Source organism: Zootoca vivipara, chromosome 3 (assembly GCF_965207765.1).
Source record: "Zootoca vivipara chromosome 3, rZooViv2.hap1.1, whole genome shotgun sequence".
NCBI lineage: Eukaryota > Metazoa > Chordata > Lepidosauria > Squamata > Lacertidae > Zootoca > Zootoca vivipara.
The window spans coordinates 89,418,937-89,438,390 of record NC_142586.1 but is presented as its reverse complement, the minus strand read 5'-3'; the positions used below and the strand labels follow the sequence as shown (position 1 = coordinate 89,438,390).

General features: G+C 42.5%; 1 protein-coding gene across 2 annotated transcripts in view; it reads left to right on the top strand.

Moving 5' to 3' along the window:
* CNIH3 (cornichon family AMPA receptor auxiliary protein 3) overlaps positions 1–17,881 on the top strand; it is a 63,288-nt gene extending 45,407 nt beyond the window's left edge. Inside the window, exons 4-7 of one of the 2 annotated variants that reach the window (XM_088666648.1) lie at positions 12,796–12,908; positions 13,527–13,670; positions 15,400–15,471; positions 16,231–17,881. In XM_088666648.1, the coding sequence (XP_088522774.1) occupies positions 12,796–12,908; positions 13,527–13,670; positions 15,400–15,469 (327 nt within the window). In that variant the 3' untranslated portion in view covers positions 15,470–15,471; positions 16,231–17,881. The remainder of the gene's footprint in view (positions 1–12,795; positions 12,909–13,526; positions 13,671–15,399; positions 15,472–16,230) is intronic. The other variant, XM_035110676.3, reaches the window with a different exon arrangement.
* The last annotated feature ends 1,573 nt before the right edge of the window (positions 17,882–19,454 follow it).

Here is a 19,454-nt window from a genome sequence, read left to right as displayed (position 1 = left end):
TATGGATTCACACAGTGCATGGGGTTGGACTAGATGACCCTCGTGTTCCCTCCCAACTCTCCCTATTCTGTGATTCTATGTGGAACAAGTTTTCCTTGTGCTCCCCGTGTCACTTTTATACCTGCCCTGGATTATCAGCTAGTAGAAATGAAGCTATTTGAAGTCCTGGCAGTAGGAAGATGCATTTTGGCAATTTTACTGAACAGAGCTCAGGAGATATTCTTAGGTTTGATGAATTACCCCCGTGACAAAAAACATAATGAGAACAGAAAATGGCCCACCCTGGGTCCCCTCCATTGACAGTGATTGTAACAGAGATGGAGTGAGTGCACTTTGCCTGCACTCATTAGAGTCCAAAGATGGCTGCCTTGTTAGCGACTTTTCACTCTCTGCAATCTTTCTTACAGTGGATAATGCTTTCCCCATTCAGACCTCCTCTATATCATGACACTGCTGAGTCTGACTCATTGGATGGGCCACAGGAAACCTGTAGAAGGCTCCTCCAGCAGTGTGATTAGTAGCAAAACCCACATCAAGAGGCAACAGAGATGAATTGTGAAGACTTACTAGCACGTGGAAAGTAAGAAAGAAAGAAAGAAAGAAAGAAAGAAAGAAAGAAAGAAAGAAAGAAAGAAAGAAAGAAAGAAAGAAAGAAACAAACCCTTTGCTGCAGCTCTTCAGGCAATCGTTCAATTCATATTTTAATAGCTTAAATGTCCTATGAGACAATGGCACAGATAGCATGGCCTGGCAAGCTCTGCTTGAGACAAAGTGAGAGCTATATTTAGGGTTTCTATTTAAGCCACTTGCTGTGTTGCTAACCATGCAAGACTTGTAAATAGTTCTTTTTATTTTATTTTAAGGAAGTTCATGGGCAGTTAAAAAGAAACAAACCACCTTGATTTTTTATGTTTTATATTTTTGATTATAACAAGAAAACTAAAAGAGGCAATTGCCCCCCCCCACTGTATTATCAGTTGCAATAAACTAAAGTAAATGGTAATAAGTTCACACATATAAAATAGAGATGGATTCCTGGAGAATACTAGAAATTAATATTCCTTTTACTCAGTTGCAATCCCACCTGTCTTCCATCATGGAACCTGAGGCAGCAGGTATGTGGTTCCCAGGTGGTCCCCATCCAGGCACCGACCAGACCTTGCCCTGCTTAGCTGCATCATGCGCCCAGGCTCCCAGTATGGCAGTAGTATTTGTCAGGTGGTGCAGGATTTGACTAGATGCCATCTGCATTTGCCAGAAAGGGATACTAAGCAGTAAAGGTACCAAGCTTAGAAATTCTAGCTGCGTTAATTAGTTTGTCCTAATCCTATGGTACCTTGTGTTCATGATGGATGAGGGGGGGTTATGACCGTTATACTTTCCCGTATGCTTCAATTTCCACCCTGGTGGCAGAGAGGAAACTGGAGAACAGTACTCCTAAAGCACATATTGTTGATCTTCAGTGGAAATGTTTGATACGCTTTAAAAACTAATTTAAAACATAATACCGGTAAAGCATCTTACGTTTCTTTCACAGCAATTTTACAAAATAAAAATTAAGAAGGGTTAAACCTCCAGTGGATTCATATTTTTCTAAAATACAACTGCAAATTGTAACATAATATATTGATGTTATAATAGAAACAATATAAGGATATATCCTGCCAACCTAGCAGTTCGAAAGCACGTTAAAATGCAAGTAGATAAATAGGAACCGCTACAGCGGGAAGGTAAACGGCGTTTCCATATGCTGCTCTGGTTTGCCAGAAGTGGCTTTGTCATGCTGGCCACATGACCTGGAAGCTGTACGCCGGCTCCCTCGGCCAATAATGCGAGATGAGCGCGCAACCCCAGAGTCGGTCACGACTGGACCTAATGGTCAGGGGTCCCTTTACCTTTACCTTTACCTTAAGGATATATTATACTGATGTTTGTTATAAAGGAAAACAAATGTACATGTAAGAGCTCTGCCAATGATATATATATCAATGTAATTTTTACCCATGATGTATGGAAGTGAGAGCTGGACCATAAAGAAGGCTGATCGCCGAAGAATTGATGCTTTTGAATTATGGTGCTGGAGGAGACTCTTGAGAGTCCCATGGACTGCTAGAAGATCAAACCTATCCATTCTGAAGGAAATCAGCCCTGAATGCTCACTGGAAGGACAGATCGTGAAGCTGAGGCTCCAATACTTTGGCCACCTCATGAGAAGAGAAGACTCCCTGGAAAGATGGAGGGCACAAGGAGAAGGGGATGACAGAGGATGAGATGGTTGGACAGTGTTCTTGAAGCTACCAACATGAGTCTGACCAAACTGCGGGAGGCAGTGCAAGACAGGAGTGCCTGGCGTGCTCTGGTCCATGGGGCATGAAGAGTCGGACACGACTAAATGACTAAACAGCAACAACAATTTTTACCCATACCGTGGGCTCATGGTTGACTTGCTCCAGGCAAACCACAAGCTATAACCAGCTTGTGGTTTGTCTGGAAGAAACAAACCATGAACCTGGGTTCAGAAAATACACTAAGCCACACAGCTTTAGGAACAAAGTGGCTGCAATCTCTTCTTTGGGATCCTGTGCTTTCATACTCCAGATAACCCATAGTTTGGTTTAGCATGATGTGCAAACTGACTGGTTGTAAGAAATTTGCTCTAGTCTCCCAGCAACCACTTGAATATCCCAGAATAGATAGACTGGTGGTGAAAGCATTACAGCACTGCAAATAGCTTATCTTTTGCCCTCCCTCTCCAGGTGCTAAATGAAATATGAAAATAGAGCGTATCCCTGGAGTGTTGCTGTTCCAGGTGTGAGACCTGAATCCTGACAGCAAGTCTCTTAATGATAGCCCAGATAATATCCCTTGTTTTCTTCCTGTTTATTTTTCTTCCTGTATTGTGAGTTCATACTTTGCTGTTTGGGTCTGTTTGCCCTAGAAATGACTTGAGAACATATTGCAAGCTATATGCAGACAGTTTTTTAGGTTTTTTTTTTTTTAATTGCTGGAAAGGTGTGCTTTTCTTTAAAAAAACTGCTCTGGGAAAAACACAACAGTTCAGCTATAAGCAAAAGAACCAACCAGAATATTTCTGCTTAGTTTCCCTTCAGTTGGTTTTTTTTTTTTGGTTACACATTTAAAGAGTGTGTGAATGGTGTTCAATTTATGGTGGTCTTAAACTTTGAAATTATTATTTGTATACTTTTCTATAGCCGCAGATCTCAGGGTGGTTCACAACATAATAGCATATCACAATGTAATAACACAAAGAAATAAAGTAATAAGAAGCAAATTGCCTCTGAATATGAAGCTTTCATTCTTGTTGGCAGACCTATCCTGTGCTAATGGCCCTCACACCAGACATATCAATAAGACATTCAGACTCAGATGAGAAGAGGACATCTGATATTTTCATGGTAATATAGCACATAGATAAAGAATGCTTGAGTACCTGTGTCCCATATGGGGGTGCTCTTTTATCAACTAGAAACATCTAAGGATACTGCCTGTACCAACTTACCAGGGAGTAAGCCCTATTGGACTCAATTGAAGTTACTTTTGAGTAGACATGCATACAGTTGCTCTGTAAATCAATTAAAAATTGCTTTCAAGCTCATTTTGAGGGCCATGAGGGCTAGCAACCTACTTCTCTTAAAATGAAAACAGAGATTCCCTGAAAACTAAGTTGTGTGAGTTTTGCTCTTTACTGTACTTGCCTAGAACATGTACTGTCCTGGCTGTAAGCAAAAATGTAATCCAATAAACGGGAACAATTATAGCAACCTCTGTTGCATTACAACCGTATACAAGCCTACTCAAAAGTAAGCCCCAATGATTTCATTGGGACTGACTCTCAAGTTAGTGTGCATAGATGTGCAGCCTTAGTCAGAAAGAGATGAGCTTGAGTTTTTACCAAGAAGACAGAATGAAGTCTTGTTGCTTATTGAGAAAGTTGGACTAGATGCCCCTTGAGACACTTCCAGATTGCCTGTGATTCTGGGTGAACTCTGAACTCAAGTCCTGAAGACAAGTTCTATTAAGGCATTGTTTCTGTTCCTAACATGTTTATCACCAAAAACAAAATTTCAATTGGGCTAAAAATACACCAAGTACAAAACTTCTAGCTAGTTCATGGAAATCCTTTCCCCTTTATTCTTTCATGAATGATTTATTTTTGGACTATTTCTGTAAAGTGTCCCTCACTTGTCAGAAGAGAAATGGAGCAATTTGCTGTTTATGTAAACTGCAGAGCTGTTGCAAGATTGCAGAGTCACTGAAAAGAGGTATTCTCTCTCTTCCTGCCCCTATGATATGGATGAGGCCCAGAGGGAGACAACCTTTTCTGCAATGGCTCCCTGTTTGTGGAATGCTCTCGCCAGATCGACTCACCTGGCACCTTCGTTACATATCTTTAGGTGCCAGGCAAAAACATTCCTCTTCTTCCAGGCCTTGAAAGGTGGTATAGGAATAATAATGGTGGCAGACAGAGAGGTGGAGGGAAATAAAGTGCTTTTGAAAGGCTTTGGAGAAATCAGCTTACAGAAGCTTCTTCCATGGTTGCAACCAGGTTCCTTTCCCACGTCCAAAAATTAATCTCATTGCCAGCAAAAAAACGTTTACAGCTGTACCTTGGTTCTCGAACACCTTGTGACTCAAACGTTTTTGCTCCCAAACACTGCAAACCCCGAAGTGAGTGTTCTGGTTTGCGAACGTTTTTTGGAAGTCGAATGTCCAACATGGCTTCTGATTGAGTGCAGGAAGCTCCTGCAGCCAATCGGAAGCATAGCTGCCAAGTTTCCCCTTTTCTCGCGAGGAAGCCTATTCAGCATAAGGGAATTTCCCTTAAAAGAAGGGAGAACTTGGCAGCTATGATCGGAAGCCACGCCTTGGTTTTTGAACGTTTTGGGGAAGTCGAACGGACTTTTGGAAGAGATTCTGTTTGAGAACCAAGGTGCGACTACTTCACAATGTATGAATCAAGGATCCTTTTGCCTTGAGTATATCTCTTGTGCAGCAACAACATCATCATCTTGGAGAAAACTTGGTGCTTCTCTGCACCTTTTCCAACAGGGAGTGGGCAGTGTGGTGTAATAGAGCAAGTGATAGACTAAGGCAAGTGGGGAACACTTGCCCTGGGGGCTGAATGTGGCACTTAAAGTCCCTCCATTAAGCCATTGACAATCACCCAAAGCTACACCCCATACCGGTCCTGTTTCACACCCTCCTTGAGTATTTTTGCCTGGCTGGAATGTGTTTTTGATCTCTAATGTATGCCTCCTGCTTGCCTAGATGGAGGAAAGAGAGGAATGTTTGAGTGTGTGTAGAAACTAGTCTACTGTACATAGCTAACAATTACATGCATTGCTCTAAACCAGTGGTTTTTAACCAGTGTGCCGTGGCACCCTGGGGTGCCTTGAATGATGGCCAGGGGTGCTGTGAGCAACACTGGACTCTCCCTTTTCCTTTCCTTCCCTCCCTGCTTGGATGCCCTCTCACATATCTGCATCCCAAAGGCTTACATGGCTGTTTGTTGCAGCAGCTCTGGCTACAGGTTCCCCAGGCAAATGGTGCCTCTGGAGCTGGCCAGGGGGGTGCTTCCCAGGCCCCTGTGGGGCAGTTTGAGGAGGCACCTCTCTTTGGGGTGGGGTGGGCATCTCAGAGATCAGGGGGAGCAGCAGTGGCTGCCCAGAGGACTCCCAAGGAGAGGGGAGAGGAGAGGATGCCGACGGAACACTCCACAAGGGAGGGTGTATGAAAAGCGGTGAAGGGCTGTCGGCTCTGCAGGCAAGGGGTGATATAACTGTGCTTCTGAGCCCCACAGTAGTGCTGCAGAAAGAATGTAGTTGGTCATGGGAGCTGTGGACTCAAAAGGTTGAAAACCTCTGCTCTAAAGACTTTTGCCTCTGGCCCCACCCACCATTGCAATGTGGCCATTAAAAGGTTACCTAGAAGAGAAGGAGGCCCTCAAACATTCCTTGAATTTGGTAAGGAGAGTTGCCCTGTCTCAGTTAGAAATGGCAAAATAATATTCTGTATAATAATTTCCAACAAGTTGGTTAGAGGTTGTTGAGAGCCTATGGTACTTTCTGATGAGATAGCGAAAAGGTGATAGCAATTTCCTGCAAAGTGCTAATTTGTGACTGTTCTTTACTGGCAAAAATGTAATTACACCCTATGCTGTTGTGGAGAGAAAATGCAATAATGATGGGAATTGTTTCTTTTCAAATAATTTGACTGATTCTCTGTACAACTAAAGAGATAAATAAAGTAATTACTTGTAAATTACATGCATTAGAAAAGTTAACCTAGCTTGTGGCTCATTTAAAAAAAATTAAAGACATATTTCAGGGAAGTTTTGTGCAAACATCATCACTATTATCTAGTTTTATAGCACTCACTTGGCAGTTGTGTGTCCTTGGGAACCTGGCTTGGTCCGAAGTTCATGCAAAGATGTCACAATCTGCAAGCTTTAGTTCTTAGCATGACATCAAAGCAATGGGTCTCAAACAGATCACTTTCAGCAGGGAAATAGGCATTAATTAAAGCTAAGCTTAGTGGTAACTATTTTACTGCCTTGCAAGGAATTATAATGTGACTACTCAGATGAAATGGATTTCAGATGTGGAACTGAAAATCCATCCTTTTTGTCTGTTCTGGACACTTAATATCTCCATATTTTAAGACTATATCTTGAGGTGGTCCAGTAAGTAGGAGCACCATAGAGAGAATGGGAGTAGCAGAGATGGAAGTGCTGAGATATCTGTGAAGGACAGAGAACAGCTGTGAAGTGTGTATGTGGGGGTAGAAATGGAGAATATGAGTGCAGAAAGACTTTGGTATGGAGCAGGCATCCCCAAACATGGCCCTCCATCTGTTTTGGGACTATAATTCTCACCATCCCTGACCACTGGTCCTGTTAGCTAGGGATAATGGGAGTTGTAGTCCCAAAACAGATGTAGGGCTGAGTTTGGGGGTGCCTGGTATGGAGGAATATAAAGTAAAGGAAGGTATCTGAAAGATGGGGGTACAGGGAGATCTGTCTGGTAAATAAACAGACAAATTGGAATAGCAGTAGAGATGGTGCTGATATGATAGGTCAGTGCTACTGAAAGAGAAGAGGGAATGAGAAATAAGACTGCAGTGCAAAATAATCTGTATGGAAAGAAAGGGTAACATAAGATTGCTGATATGTGTTCATGCAAATAGAGAAGGCAATGAAGTGGAGCGGAGGGAGAGAAAAGTATGAGAGTTAACCAGGAGAATTCAGAGGGGTATGTATTTGGGCAGAAAGGGAAGGGCGGGTGGAGTGGGGTGGAGCTGAGGATGCACTCCCTCAACACGCTCATTGTTGCCACTTACCTTGGTGGTGCAGGGTAGCGGCCAGGTCAGAGCCATGTGCATTTCTTCCAATGCATCCTCACAGTCGCAACCTTACTACCAACCTGCCCTGCCCCATCCAGGTAAGCTATAGTAATGCGGGTGTCAGGAGGGCAGCTCTGTTGCTCTACCCTACTACACCAGCCATTACTAGAGCTAGAGCTGTAGCTAGAGCTATCGAGCTATAGATATATTTGCTTGTCTGTTCAGAAGTAAATCCCATTGAGTTTAGTGGGCCTTACTTAACTGAAATATAGCTGTACGATGTGCTGTAATATTGAAGTTCTTCTGTGTGGCTGTGATCCATCAAAGCAGTAGCATTTCTTTATGCATGTAGCCAAGACCACCCCAAAGGTATGTGGCAGGGATAGCAGTGGTTTGAAAACCTATATAAAATATATAAACCAAACGAATGAAAAATATCCCAATTCCCATTCAGCTCAGGCTCCCAAAAAGCACCTCTCACACAAAAAAATTACACCGCTTCTAAAAATGCTTAGGTTTGGCTTTGGCAAATCTCTAAAAAAAAAAATCTGTGTGGCAGACACCAAGTTACCCCCCCCCCCCAATACCAATGCAGTACTAGTTGAATGCAATGCCTGGGTGCAATTTTAAATAAGTGCACTTCATTGATTTTAAAGGTTACTTAGGGACATTGGTGGGAAGCCTTTCTTAACTATCCAGCAGTTAATAAACTTCATGGATAAAAATCAGGTTCTGTGCCTTAAATTCTATCTGAAAAACAAATCAGTGCTGATGATTGAGTACTTGTGCAATATGTTTCCAGCAAATAATCCCCTATTCAGTAGGTAGTTAATACATTTTGGTACCACACATAGAGTACCGGTATTTAACTGGAATAATCCATTATGAAAAAGGGTCTAGTGGAACTTGGATCTGTTATCTTGAAACTGCTGCCAAGAATTGTCTGTGAAAGCCATGTTTTCTTTTAAGCATGCCCACCATATATGGGGAAAGGTCCCTCTTTTCTTTGATGGATATCCCATCTATTAACATTAGTATAGGTGAAGATGGACCACATTTGTTTTTTAGTCTCTATTTGCTGTGGTGGTTGTAGGTTTGTTTTAACGGTGCACATGCAATGTTCCCAAGCATTTTAAGGTCTACAGCATAAAAAGGGAGCTGCCACCATGTGCATCCCAGCTGGGTGCTTATTCCAGTTCAGTGCACACATTTTTAAAGTGCTGCTACTTGCTTGTATCATCCGGTTTCTTTTGCTTCCCCTTGCTTGCTCTAAACCTATCCTGCTTGTGGTCTATAGCTTGCAATTAGCACCACTTAATAGCTGTTAAATAGGGTAATTGGCTGTTATCCTCACAGAGGTGTTCCTTTAGCAGCTGATATTTCTCAATGAGCCCCAGCTAACAGTCCTTCAGCTCTAAGAGGAAACCCAAAGTGAAATTCAATTATTTCCTTGCTCTGAAAATCATGGTTCCTTCCTGTCCTGTAAGGATTTTTCATGGGCTGGGGAATAAAATTTCACATTATCTGTTTTAGTAAGCAATGTAGAACAAATCACAGCAGATCACAGATTTCCACAGGGATATTTTGTAGACATTTTCACTTTCCAGAAAGAGATGATGAAGACTTAAAATGTTGTTCACTAATTGGCTTGTCCTCCTGCAGTGTTACCATATGTGAGTAGAAAGAGTTGAAATGCCAACTAAAAAAATAGCTGAGGAAATTGATGGTCCATAGATGGTCTGAGGGAGGTTCTTACTCATTTTCTGCTGACTCTTAATATGGCATTCACATGCCTTCTTCAAGATTCGTTCAAGAAGCAGTTCTGAGCCTTATTGGGAAAGCTGGGTTTCACTCTCTTGGGATCTCATGATGGTAATGGTGAAGAAGCTGGATTTATTTGCCACCATTACTGCTATATGTTAGGTATGATTGTGTGTTCTTACCTGGGCTCAGTCATACTCAGTACCAGATATGTGCCACTTGTGCTCCACTACTGTCTGACCCAGGCATAGGCAAACTCGGCCCTCCAGATGTTTTGGGACTACAACTCCCACCATCCCTGACCACTGGTCCTGTTAGCTAGGGATGGTGGGAGTTGTAGCCCCAAAACATCTGGAGGGCCGAGTTTGCCTATGCCTGGGTTAATTGTTCAGAGCTCACTTGGGAACCAATCCTAAACTCAGTTCTTCACAGTTCTGCAAAAAGTTGTGATTTGCTCAGTGGCAAACACCAGATCATGGCTATGATGTGCCACATGTGTTGGACCCTGAGGTACTGCGTGTATAATCCTGAACTGGACCAGATAAAGTGGTTCAGTGTAGATACTAAGTCATCTAACACCACTGTGTGTGGCTTCTCCAAGACCAAATTTGAGACTGCCTCTGCCAGCTCAGGTAGGAATGTTGTTGCGCACCCTAACACAAACCCGTACTTCTTTGAATGCCCACACCATACCTCAGATTTTCTGGCTTGGAGTGACACACACAGATTTTTTTAAATAAATAAATAAATAAATCCTGCTCTTTCGTGTAGATCTGGTTTATCAGAAAACTTACATTCTAAAAATTATTTTATAGGGGGAAAAAAAGCTATGCACACAGCTGAACAAATACCTGTGTGTATGCTCACAACAGACCTCAGGTTTTTGGAATTTATGGTGAGTGGAGAGGTACTAATTAAGAGAAGGGCTGCGGGTGGCGCTGTGGTCTAAACCACTGAGCCTCTTGGGCTTGCCGATCAGAAGGTCAGCGGATCGAATCCCCACAATGGGGTGAGCTCCCATTGCTCTGTCCCAGCTCCCGCCAACATAGCAGTTTGAAAGCATGCCAGTGCAAGTAGATAAATAGCTACTGCTGTGGTGACAAGGTAAACAGCATTTCCGTGCACTCTGGTTTCTGTCACGGTTTTCCCTTGCCTTGAGTATATCCCTTTTGAAACAACAAGCATCACCTTGGAGAAGACTTGGTGCTTCTCTGCACCTTTTCCAACAGGGAGTGAGCAGTGTGGTGTAATAGAGCAAGTGATAGACTAAGACAGGTGGGGGACACTGGCCCTGGGGGCTGAATGTGGCCCTCAAAGTCCCTCCATTAAGCCATTGACAATCACTGGTTTCTGTCACGGTGTTCCGTTGTGCCAGAAGTGGTTTAGTCATGCTGGCCACATGACCCGGAAAGCTGTCTGTGGACAAACAACAGCTCCCTCGGCCTGAAAGTGAGATGAGAGCCACAACCCCATAGTTGCCTTTGACTGAACTTAACCATTCAGGGGTCCTTTACTAATTGAGGGGAGGGAACAACAACATCTAGTGTGAAAATATCCCACTAACATTACCCACAAGCATGGATAAGAAATGTGGAGGTGTATGGACACAGCCCTAGGCTTTGTTTTGTATAAATTTTCTTTGAAAGAACTTGGTTTGTAGGTACTATTAACACTGCTGGGTCTGCCACCATAATGATCACATCTTGCCTTGTGTCTATTTTCTTTTTGTTGAGAGTATCTTCAGTATGTTATATCGTTCACAGATGATAAATCATGGCACAGTTTCACAGTACAGGGTCCAGCCACTGGTAATAACTTATCACCACTGAACTTTCCTTTTCCTTTATTGCATAGTTGCAACCTTCTCAGCAAGAAAGATTAATTGTGGTCACAGATAAAAAGCGTTTTAATGGTGGCCATCTATCAAATGAAGTAACCCAATATTTAAAGGTTTTAGCAGTGATTGCAATAGATTTCAACAGATGGACTCCCCCACTCTGCCCCTTAAAACAGTTGTATTTAACATTCTATTACCCATTCCCAACCCCTCAGAAAATGGCAGGATGGAAATAAAATCACAGTATCAAAGAACACTATACAAGATAATAAAAACAGTCATTTTGAGAAAGTATTTGACATTGTGGGATGTTAGATCCCTGCCCCTTTAAACCACTGCTGTGGGCTGGTATGCTGATAAGAGTAAAAGATGACCCTTTGGGGAAGAAAAGAGAATTTGAAAAGTTATTCCATTAGAGGCCGTTTTAAAGACTTTCTAGCTAGATTACATAAAATTGTATCATTTTGTACACTGCTCAGTTTTATTTGTGATAAAGGCAACCCCCTAATTGTGTTGGGGTTGCATTGCAAGGCACTGCATGTTCAAGTGAAAGTGTTTATATTTGAAACACAATTTTAAAAGTCTGAAAACATCCAGTTCTGCCCTCTCTGCAGCCCACCCATTTTTGTGATGATTTTGTGACGTTTTCAGATCACTTCCAGGTGTGATGCCCATGTTTATGCCCATGTGTGCAGTCGTGCACATATTGAACTGGCATAAATGGGGTTTTCACTGTATATAGGTTTGTTTTTGTCTGGCTTTTTTTTGGTCTGACCTTTTCAGGTCACTTCTAGGTTTGGCACCTTGTGCGACTGTGCATCAACCGGACACCTGTCAATTGGTTTTTGCCTGTATAATGTTTAAATTAGCTCTTAGAGGCAGGCTTCAGAGGTCTCTGAGAGAAAGAGGAGTCTGAAGATTAGCTTTAAAAAATGTTCTTTATGGCCTCTCCATTTGTCTGATGTGTAGAATATACTACTGGAAGGCCACTTGTGACAGACTGTAGGATTTGCTACACACAACACTTCCATGTGAGGCTAAGTCAGGTCATACATTGTTTATCCAAACATTAATGGATGGCCAGCAGCCCAGGTTCCCTCATGCTAAGTGCTTGTGTCTCAGACATAAACTAATGCTGTGTGCTCTGCAATGTATGGAAATCTATCTTGACATAACTGGGTAAGGCATCAGGCCCTGTCAGGCCTGAGCTCTAGGGAGTGGTCTGAGCTGACCCACGACTGAGTCTCTCCCCCTCTGAGTCTCTTCCTCCCCCTCTGGCTGCTTCAGAGCCACTGCTGCTCCCTGTGCTTGGCGAGGTGGACGTCAGGATGATGGGAGTCACCCTTACAGTAGCAATATAAGGTTTCACCAATGCCTGGTCCCTAGTATCCGGTGGAAACTGATAAAGTCATTGACCTTTTCTTCAGCATTTCCCCTACTCTGCTTCTTTGAAAGGGCCCGAATAGTTGCACCAGCACAGGTATACGGTACATAGTAATACTTCAACAATGAAACTTGTCAGTTTCCCACACATAGCAGATAATCTTGGATTCCCCCCCCCCCAGGTACTTTTCAAATGGCTAAATAACTTCTTAGTATAAGTAGAGGAAGGTGTAGGCTGGTTCCAGGAATTCTCTTGCTCAGGATCCCAATAATCATTGCCTTTCATCACCCAAATAGGCCTTGGCAGATGGTGTAGCAGAGTGTGAGATTTGTAGGTGTGGCTCATTTTCTGGCAAGGTGGTTTAAACAACAACCACAACAACAACCACAACTTAGAGTTATTATATCCAACAACTGTACAATCCTTTCTGTTTTCTTTTTCCTGTTCCCAGCTAGTATTGCCAGAATATTCGATCCATAGCCTTTTCTGTATAATGTTTCTGTGTGCTCAAGAATGGCTGACCCTTGGCTTGAATATTCCTCTGCTTTTCTATCACTTCTGGAGGTAAGTCATATTTCTGCTTGGAAGTTCATTGTTTCCCCTGCTGCAACTGTCACTTCCAGAGAAGCTTAGATAGGCTAGTTTTACGTAGCCTTTTGGTTTAAGTAATCCAGGAGGCTTTGAAGGCAGACTGGATTCTCCTGATATTTCCCCCTTTTCTCTCCTTTAGAACAATAATCACACAGTCTTGTAAAAGGTAAAAATTTGCCCACTTGGAGTACCAAAAATTTGCCCACTTGGAGCAGCTTTGTTCAGGCAGGCTTAAAATGATAGTTCAATTACAAAGACATACTTAAGTCTAGCTTAAAATGGAGCCTGAGCTTGGAGCACAGACTTAGCAGATGTTCTACATTGTTGGCAGAGCGGGAAAAGGAAGAGGAAGAGAGCGTGGCCTGGCAGGCAGGATACCTGTCAGTGCACAGGGAGTTGTCTCTCACAGAGTCCTTTCTAGCAAACTTACAGGAAAACTCTGTCAGCTTCAGCTCCTATCATGTGCCTATCTAGCAAAACATGAATTGTTGGCTTGACTGCCTTTTAAATATCCCACAGGCCCTAGCTTCTCGTGACAAATGGCTTGTGTATAGGCTTTTCCTTCACCAGGTGTTTCCTTTCCTTTTCCAGGTATTTTCACTGTCCAGCAGACAGTACGGAGCTAGCATATGACCCTCCTGCAGTAATGAATGCAGATACCTTGATCTACTGCCAAAGAGAAGCCTGGTGTAAACTAGCTTTCTATCTCCTCTCATTCTTCTACTATCTTTACTGGTAAGCTTGGTCTCACTTCCCTCAAGGAGACTGGTAAAGACCTTAGACTGAGGAAAGGTGGGCAAATCTCGGTGCTCCAGATGTTGTTTGAGTACAGCTCTCATTGTCCATCCTGGAGGCCCACATCCCTGTCTTAGAGGGTGGATCTGGAAGGCCACTGATTTCCCCACAGGTGCTTTATAGGGTAGAGCGATTGTGGGTGGACAGAGAGTGGGGAACATCTATAGTTATTGCAGCTAAGAACAACACTTAACAAAGAACAGGCAGGGCAATACTGTTTGATGAGACTTTCAGATTCTTTGTGTGAACCTCTGATACTCTATGAATGTGTAGCGCAACAATAAATGAGTAACTATTTCCTGTAGCAGTCTATACATTTTAACATGCTCCTGGTTTTGAGTCATCGCAGAGTGACACACACAGAGTACTGTAAAACGACTGGGCACACCCAAGTGACCATAATGGAAGGAAGCTAGCAATAATGGAAGGTGTGTTTATAAGCGAGGGGTTTCCATGTGGAAACTGATGGTGTGCTTCAGAATGAGAGATTCCCCTCCCCCCCCCAGCCACAGACATAAGAGCTAATGAAAGACCATTAGAACATGTGTTGCATCAAAACTCCTTCTCTGAGGCAGCAGTGACCTTGATTTGCCCAAATGTACAACTTCCTAGCCAATTATCAATGAAGGTATTAGTTCATTTTCTTGGGCACTTTTAGGGTCTAGCCAATTAAGCTTTGAAGTGCCATAAAGCAGTGGTCCTCAACCTTGGGCCTCCAGATATTTTGAGACTGCAATTCCCATAATCCCTGACCACTGGTCCTGCTAGCTAGGGATCATGGGAGTTGTAGGCCAAAAACATCTGGAGGCCCAAGGTTGAGGACCACTGCCATAAAGGAGGTAGAGCAGTGTTTCTGAGGCTGCATACACACTCCCATTTAATCTGCATCCACCACTGGTTAGGGAAATGTTGTACACATGACCTTAGCCACAATCTATATCTATCCTGTATCTGCCCTGCTTGCTTCTTATGAAATACTGCATTTTGATGCATTTTCCCTCACCCAGCTAGCTCTGATCCAAATTGAGAAAAAGAATAACCTAGTTACGGTTTAAGATGGTAACGTGTACACAGCCTAAGAAGCTGCTTTTGCCCCTTATTCCATTGCACTGCCACAGCCCTACCTTAGTTGTGTGCCACAAGTCCTAACACACTTATTTTGTGAGCTGTTAATACATCAGGATGTGTGCTCATGCTTCATTACCTGAAGAAAGCTACCATGTATAAAAGCAGCAAAACACTTTTTCTGGCAACAATACCTTTTATAGATTATATAATCTGCCCATTAACCTCCGCAGACTGTTTATAAGCAAAGTCAATTTGGAAGGAGTACAGTGAATAAAGTTAAACTGCTGACTGTTCTGAAATGGGGACTTAGGAGGGTGTTTGGCAATGCAAGGAGGACTGAATTCAAGGAAGAGGAAGTGGAATGACAGAACACTGCCCGGATTGCGAATAGGTTGAGAGAAGAACCAAGTTACCTGTCGGAGAGGCTGAACCAGAGGGGATAGCAACAGATCCACGTGTTCTAAACATGTATCTGCTCCAAACATGTAGAGAATAGAGAGCACAATCAGTTTTTTTTAAACAGCAGAAGGAGTGAATGGTTGCAGAGCACAGGTTCCTTCCCTCCCCTGCCACACAATAAGTTATTTTCCACCTTAACCAGGCTGGTGTCCCTTTTGCTGCTAAGACCAGACCCATCTCCTACTGAAAGGTTCCTCTTTGGACATGTCTGAAGGTACGTGATTTAGCAATCTTGTGAAGCAATTTGGGTCTGGGTGTGCTCAGTCGGGACGCCAGCTCAGAACACCATGCATGTTGTCCTGAGCTCCATAGAAGAACAGTTTTAATATAAAATAGGGTTTTATAAAGTATAAAAACATAAAACTGCACACAGAGGTCTGCTCATGTCTAATTTGGCTGTCGCCAGAGCATATCCTTTAGAAGTGTTATACAAAGCAATAGTTTTTAATTAGGTGTGAGCTTGTGTGTATTTAAAAGGACTCCACTGTTTAGCAATGGCCAGAATTTCATTATTTATGGCTCTTTTCCAAAGGAGAAAAAAACCCCTCTCATTAATCTTCATTTTTCTTGCATTGCAAGGGAAAGGGCGGGGGAGGGGGAAAGCAGCAACATTTAAATAGAAATCCTGCCCGTACGTCTGGGAATTGCTGGCAGAAATTTCAAAGATCAAACACACTACTGCAAAAGGTTTCTTCTTAGTATCAGACAAAGCAGAATTTCAGGCATGTCTTGGAAATGACTGGGGAAACAGTAAAAATAAAATATATCCTGCATGTTTTCCCATTCTCCTTGTAAATCCATCATAATTTGGATATAATATGGAGTTGCCAAAAAGGAGCAGGTTTCACATACAGAGCAAGGAAAGAAATGGGACTTCAGAGTCATCATAAGGGGAAAGGGTTAGGAAGCTAAACGAGGTGCTGCAATATTCAAAGGGATCTTTTCATACTGCACCTTTTCTCTTTATATACAGCATGATCTACTCTCTAGTGACTTCCTAATTCAAAGAACCCGTTAAAGACTGGAAACCACAAAGGGTAGAGATTAAAGACAAGCTGGTCTACAGTCACACTTGCTATAAGAAGCACCACAAAGAAATGGAAGCTTTGAACCAACCACCATACTGGATGTAAAAAGGGGGGAAATCACTAGAAGTTGAAAAACTTGAAAGTAATAGATGGCTGAACAAACTGCTTCTCCTGCTTACCATTCTGTGTTTTGCATCCTTTGGGATTTCCAATTCCCCAGCATGAACAAAACAGATACGACTATTGAATATGGCTTCAGCTGCATGTGACGGGAGCAAAAGATTCTGTCATATTACTTTATCATCAGACTGTAACTCCCAAAAGGAGGAAGATTTGTTACTTACCCCTTTTTTCACAGAGGGGCTTGTAAAGCAAGGTGGCTGCCTACAGAAACTGACCAAGAAGATTGCTGTGAAGTTTTGATGTGTGATTCTCTGCTCCCAGAGTATAATCAGTTGCTGGACACAAGCTGGGAAATACCTGGCTAAATTGCTCTTTGCAATTCACATGCCTGAGGAAGAAAAGATGCATCTTGTCAATTAGAACACACTGGCAGAAACGCGTTCAAATTAGGCACACAGCCATCCTCACTTAAAGGCTTTTCTTGTGGTTGATCCTCCAGTGGTTTGTAGTAGCATGTCCAAGCACTGCTGAACCAATCCAGACATGCTGCAGTCAATAGTACTAGTCCGTTTTTTATGATGACACAATTATGTCAAGCATCTTATATAGTATAATATTTCCTCTACTGGAGGAAAAATACTAATAACACACGAAGGAATGGTGTGGCAGAATGTTCTGCAATACAGACTGCAAAAGTACCGCATTACTTTAGTCTGCAGTCTTGTCATGTGGTCTTAGTTGTATGGTGCAACAGAACCTAAAGTTAATGGGACTATTCACATACCCCCCCCCCAAAGCATATTGAATAGATGTTGTAGAGCATAGTAATAAATGGTGATTATTATTAATTTTTGTATACAAGATTTCTAATTTCATCTGAGATATCGTAATTAGGTTGGCCAATGTGGGCTGTATGTTTCTGCTGTGTATCCACACACACACACATTTCTTATACAGTGGTACCTTGAGTTACAAATGTCTCAGGTTACAAACGCTTCAAGTTACAAACTCCACTAACCTGGAAGAGTTGCCTCGAGTTGAGAACTTTGCCCCAGGATGAGAACGGAAATCGTGTGCCAGCGGTACAGCAGCAGCAAGAGGCCCCATTAGCGAAAGCACGCCTCTAGTTAAGAACAGTTTTAGGTTAAGAACGGATCTCCGGAACAAATTAAGTTCGTAACTAGAGGTACCATTGTATATATTTTATTTATTTAACAAAATTTGTAGACTGCTTAATCGATAAAGCCTCTATGCACACTTTTTTTTATGTGTGTCTCCAAGAGTGTAGACTTCATGCTATTGTCTTTAAAGTTGTAATCCCTAACACTTTCCTAGGGAGTAAACCCCACTGAACTCAGTGGAACTTACTTCTAATATGCTTAAGGGTGCTCTGTATGGAATAGATTTTCAATTTGTACTTCAGTTTTTTGAACTACAATTCTTTGGCATAAAATATAATCTAATTTGTTACCCAAGATGTGCACCCTTACATTAAAAAATACACAATTAAGGTGGGTCAGGGGGGAAAGGGGGCAATTTCTTCAGTCTTCTGCCTTGCACTGTTGCTGTGGCCAGTATGCCAAGCTAAAAATCTCAACAGGGTGCTGCTGCCTGCCCTGAAAGGAAGGAGAGACTGTAGTAAATAACCTGGTGGTGGAAGCCTCTCTTTTCCCATGAATTCAATGAAGAGGAGATCGACTAACAGCACAGTCCTATGCATGTCTATTCAGAAGTATGCCCAAATGAGTTCAGTTGGTCTTACTCAGGTAAGTGGGCACCCTATATGGTCTCAGCCTGAGGGTTTCAGATGAGTGTTTATTGTGGGATCAATACTTCTCATGCATGCAGGTTTTATGCAGCATCCATATAACGGTGTTGGCATCAAAACTCCCCCCTGTCCTATTTAATGTAGATTTCTGGGAGAAATTTGATTAAATGACTCATTGGTGGTATCTTAAAGGTCTGTTTGCAATATTAAGCCTCTACCTGGAACTACCATAAGTCTGCAATACTGTGCAAGCTTACCGGTACTTGGGAGCAAATGTCACACCCTCAAAATAAACATGCATGGGATTATGCTGTACAGCTAAATGTGAATGGTGAGCCAACTCCCATTGGATCAGGTAGAAATTGGAAAGCTATCCCATTGACCTCAATGAGGTGGTAGCAATTCAGAATATTTTGCTTTGGTTAAAGATAAAAAGCAATTGATTGAATCCCAGTACATATTATTGGCTTGAAAATCAGGAACGTTGGTGCAGCCACCATATGGGGGGGGGCTTAGGTCCCTCCACATGGCAAGTCTGCTGTATGTAACCATCACCCAGTTGACTAAAATGTCATCTTTCTGTTGTAAATCATTGCAAAGTTCAGTTAACAGTATGGCAACAATTGCCTCGGTAAGGTAGCTTCTCCAGTAAGTTTATTAAAGATGGCAATAATCAGAATCTTCTTTTTGGGGCCGCTTGAAGTAAAATGATAACAACATTTTCTTAAAATACATTTTATTATTGTGAATGATGCACATATTCTGAATAGATAGCTCTTTCTGTGAATGGCTGGATCAATAGCTGAATAATGCCTCACAAAATGCCACACACAATTACCTTCAAATAAACCCCACAGAATTAAACATGACTTACTTCTGAGTAGATATGCATAAAATTGCACCGTTGGGCTGCAGTCCTGTACCCATGTACCTGGAAGTAAACCCTGCTAAACTCAGTGGGTCTTACGTCTGAGCAGATGTGTGTAGGCTTGCACCAGGCACGGCCAAACTCGGCCCCCCAGATGTTTTGGGACTACAACTCCCACCATCCCTAGCTAAGAGGGCCAGTGGTCAGGGATGATGGGAATTGTAGTCCCAAAACATCTGCTGGGCCGAGTTTGGCTATTCCTGGCTTGCACTGTTAGTGTATCCATCTTGTTTGTAGGGAAGGTGGGGAACAGATTATGCCTGGCTGAAAATAAGGGTGGAATCCAGGTGTGATTTCTAGCCTGGGTCATGCACTTGCTATTTTTATGTTAATAAAATAAATAAATGATT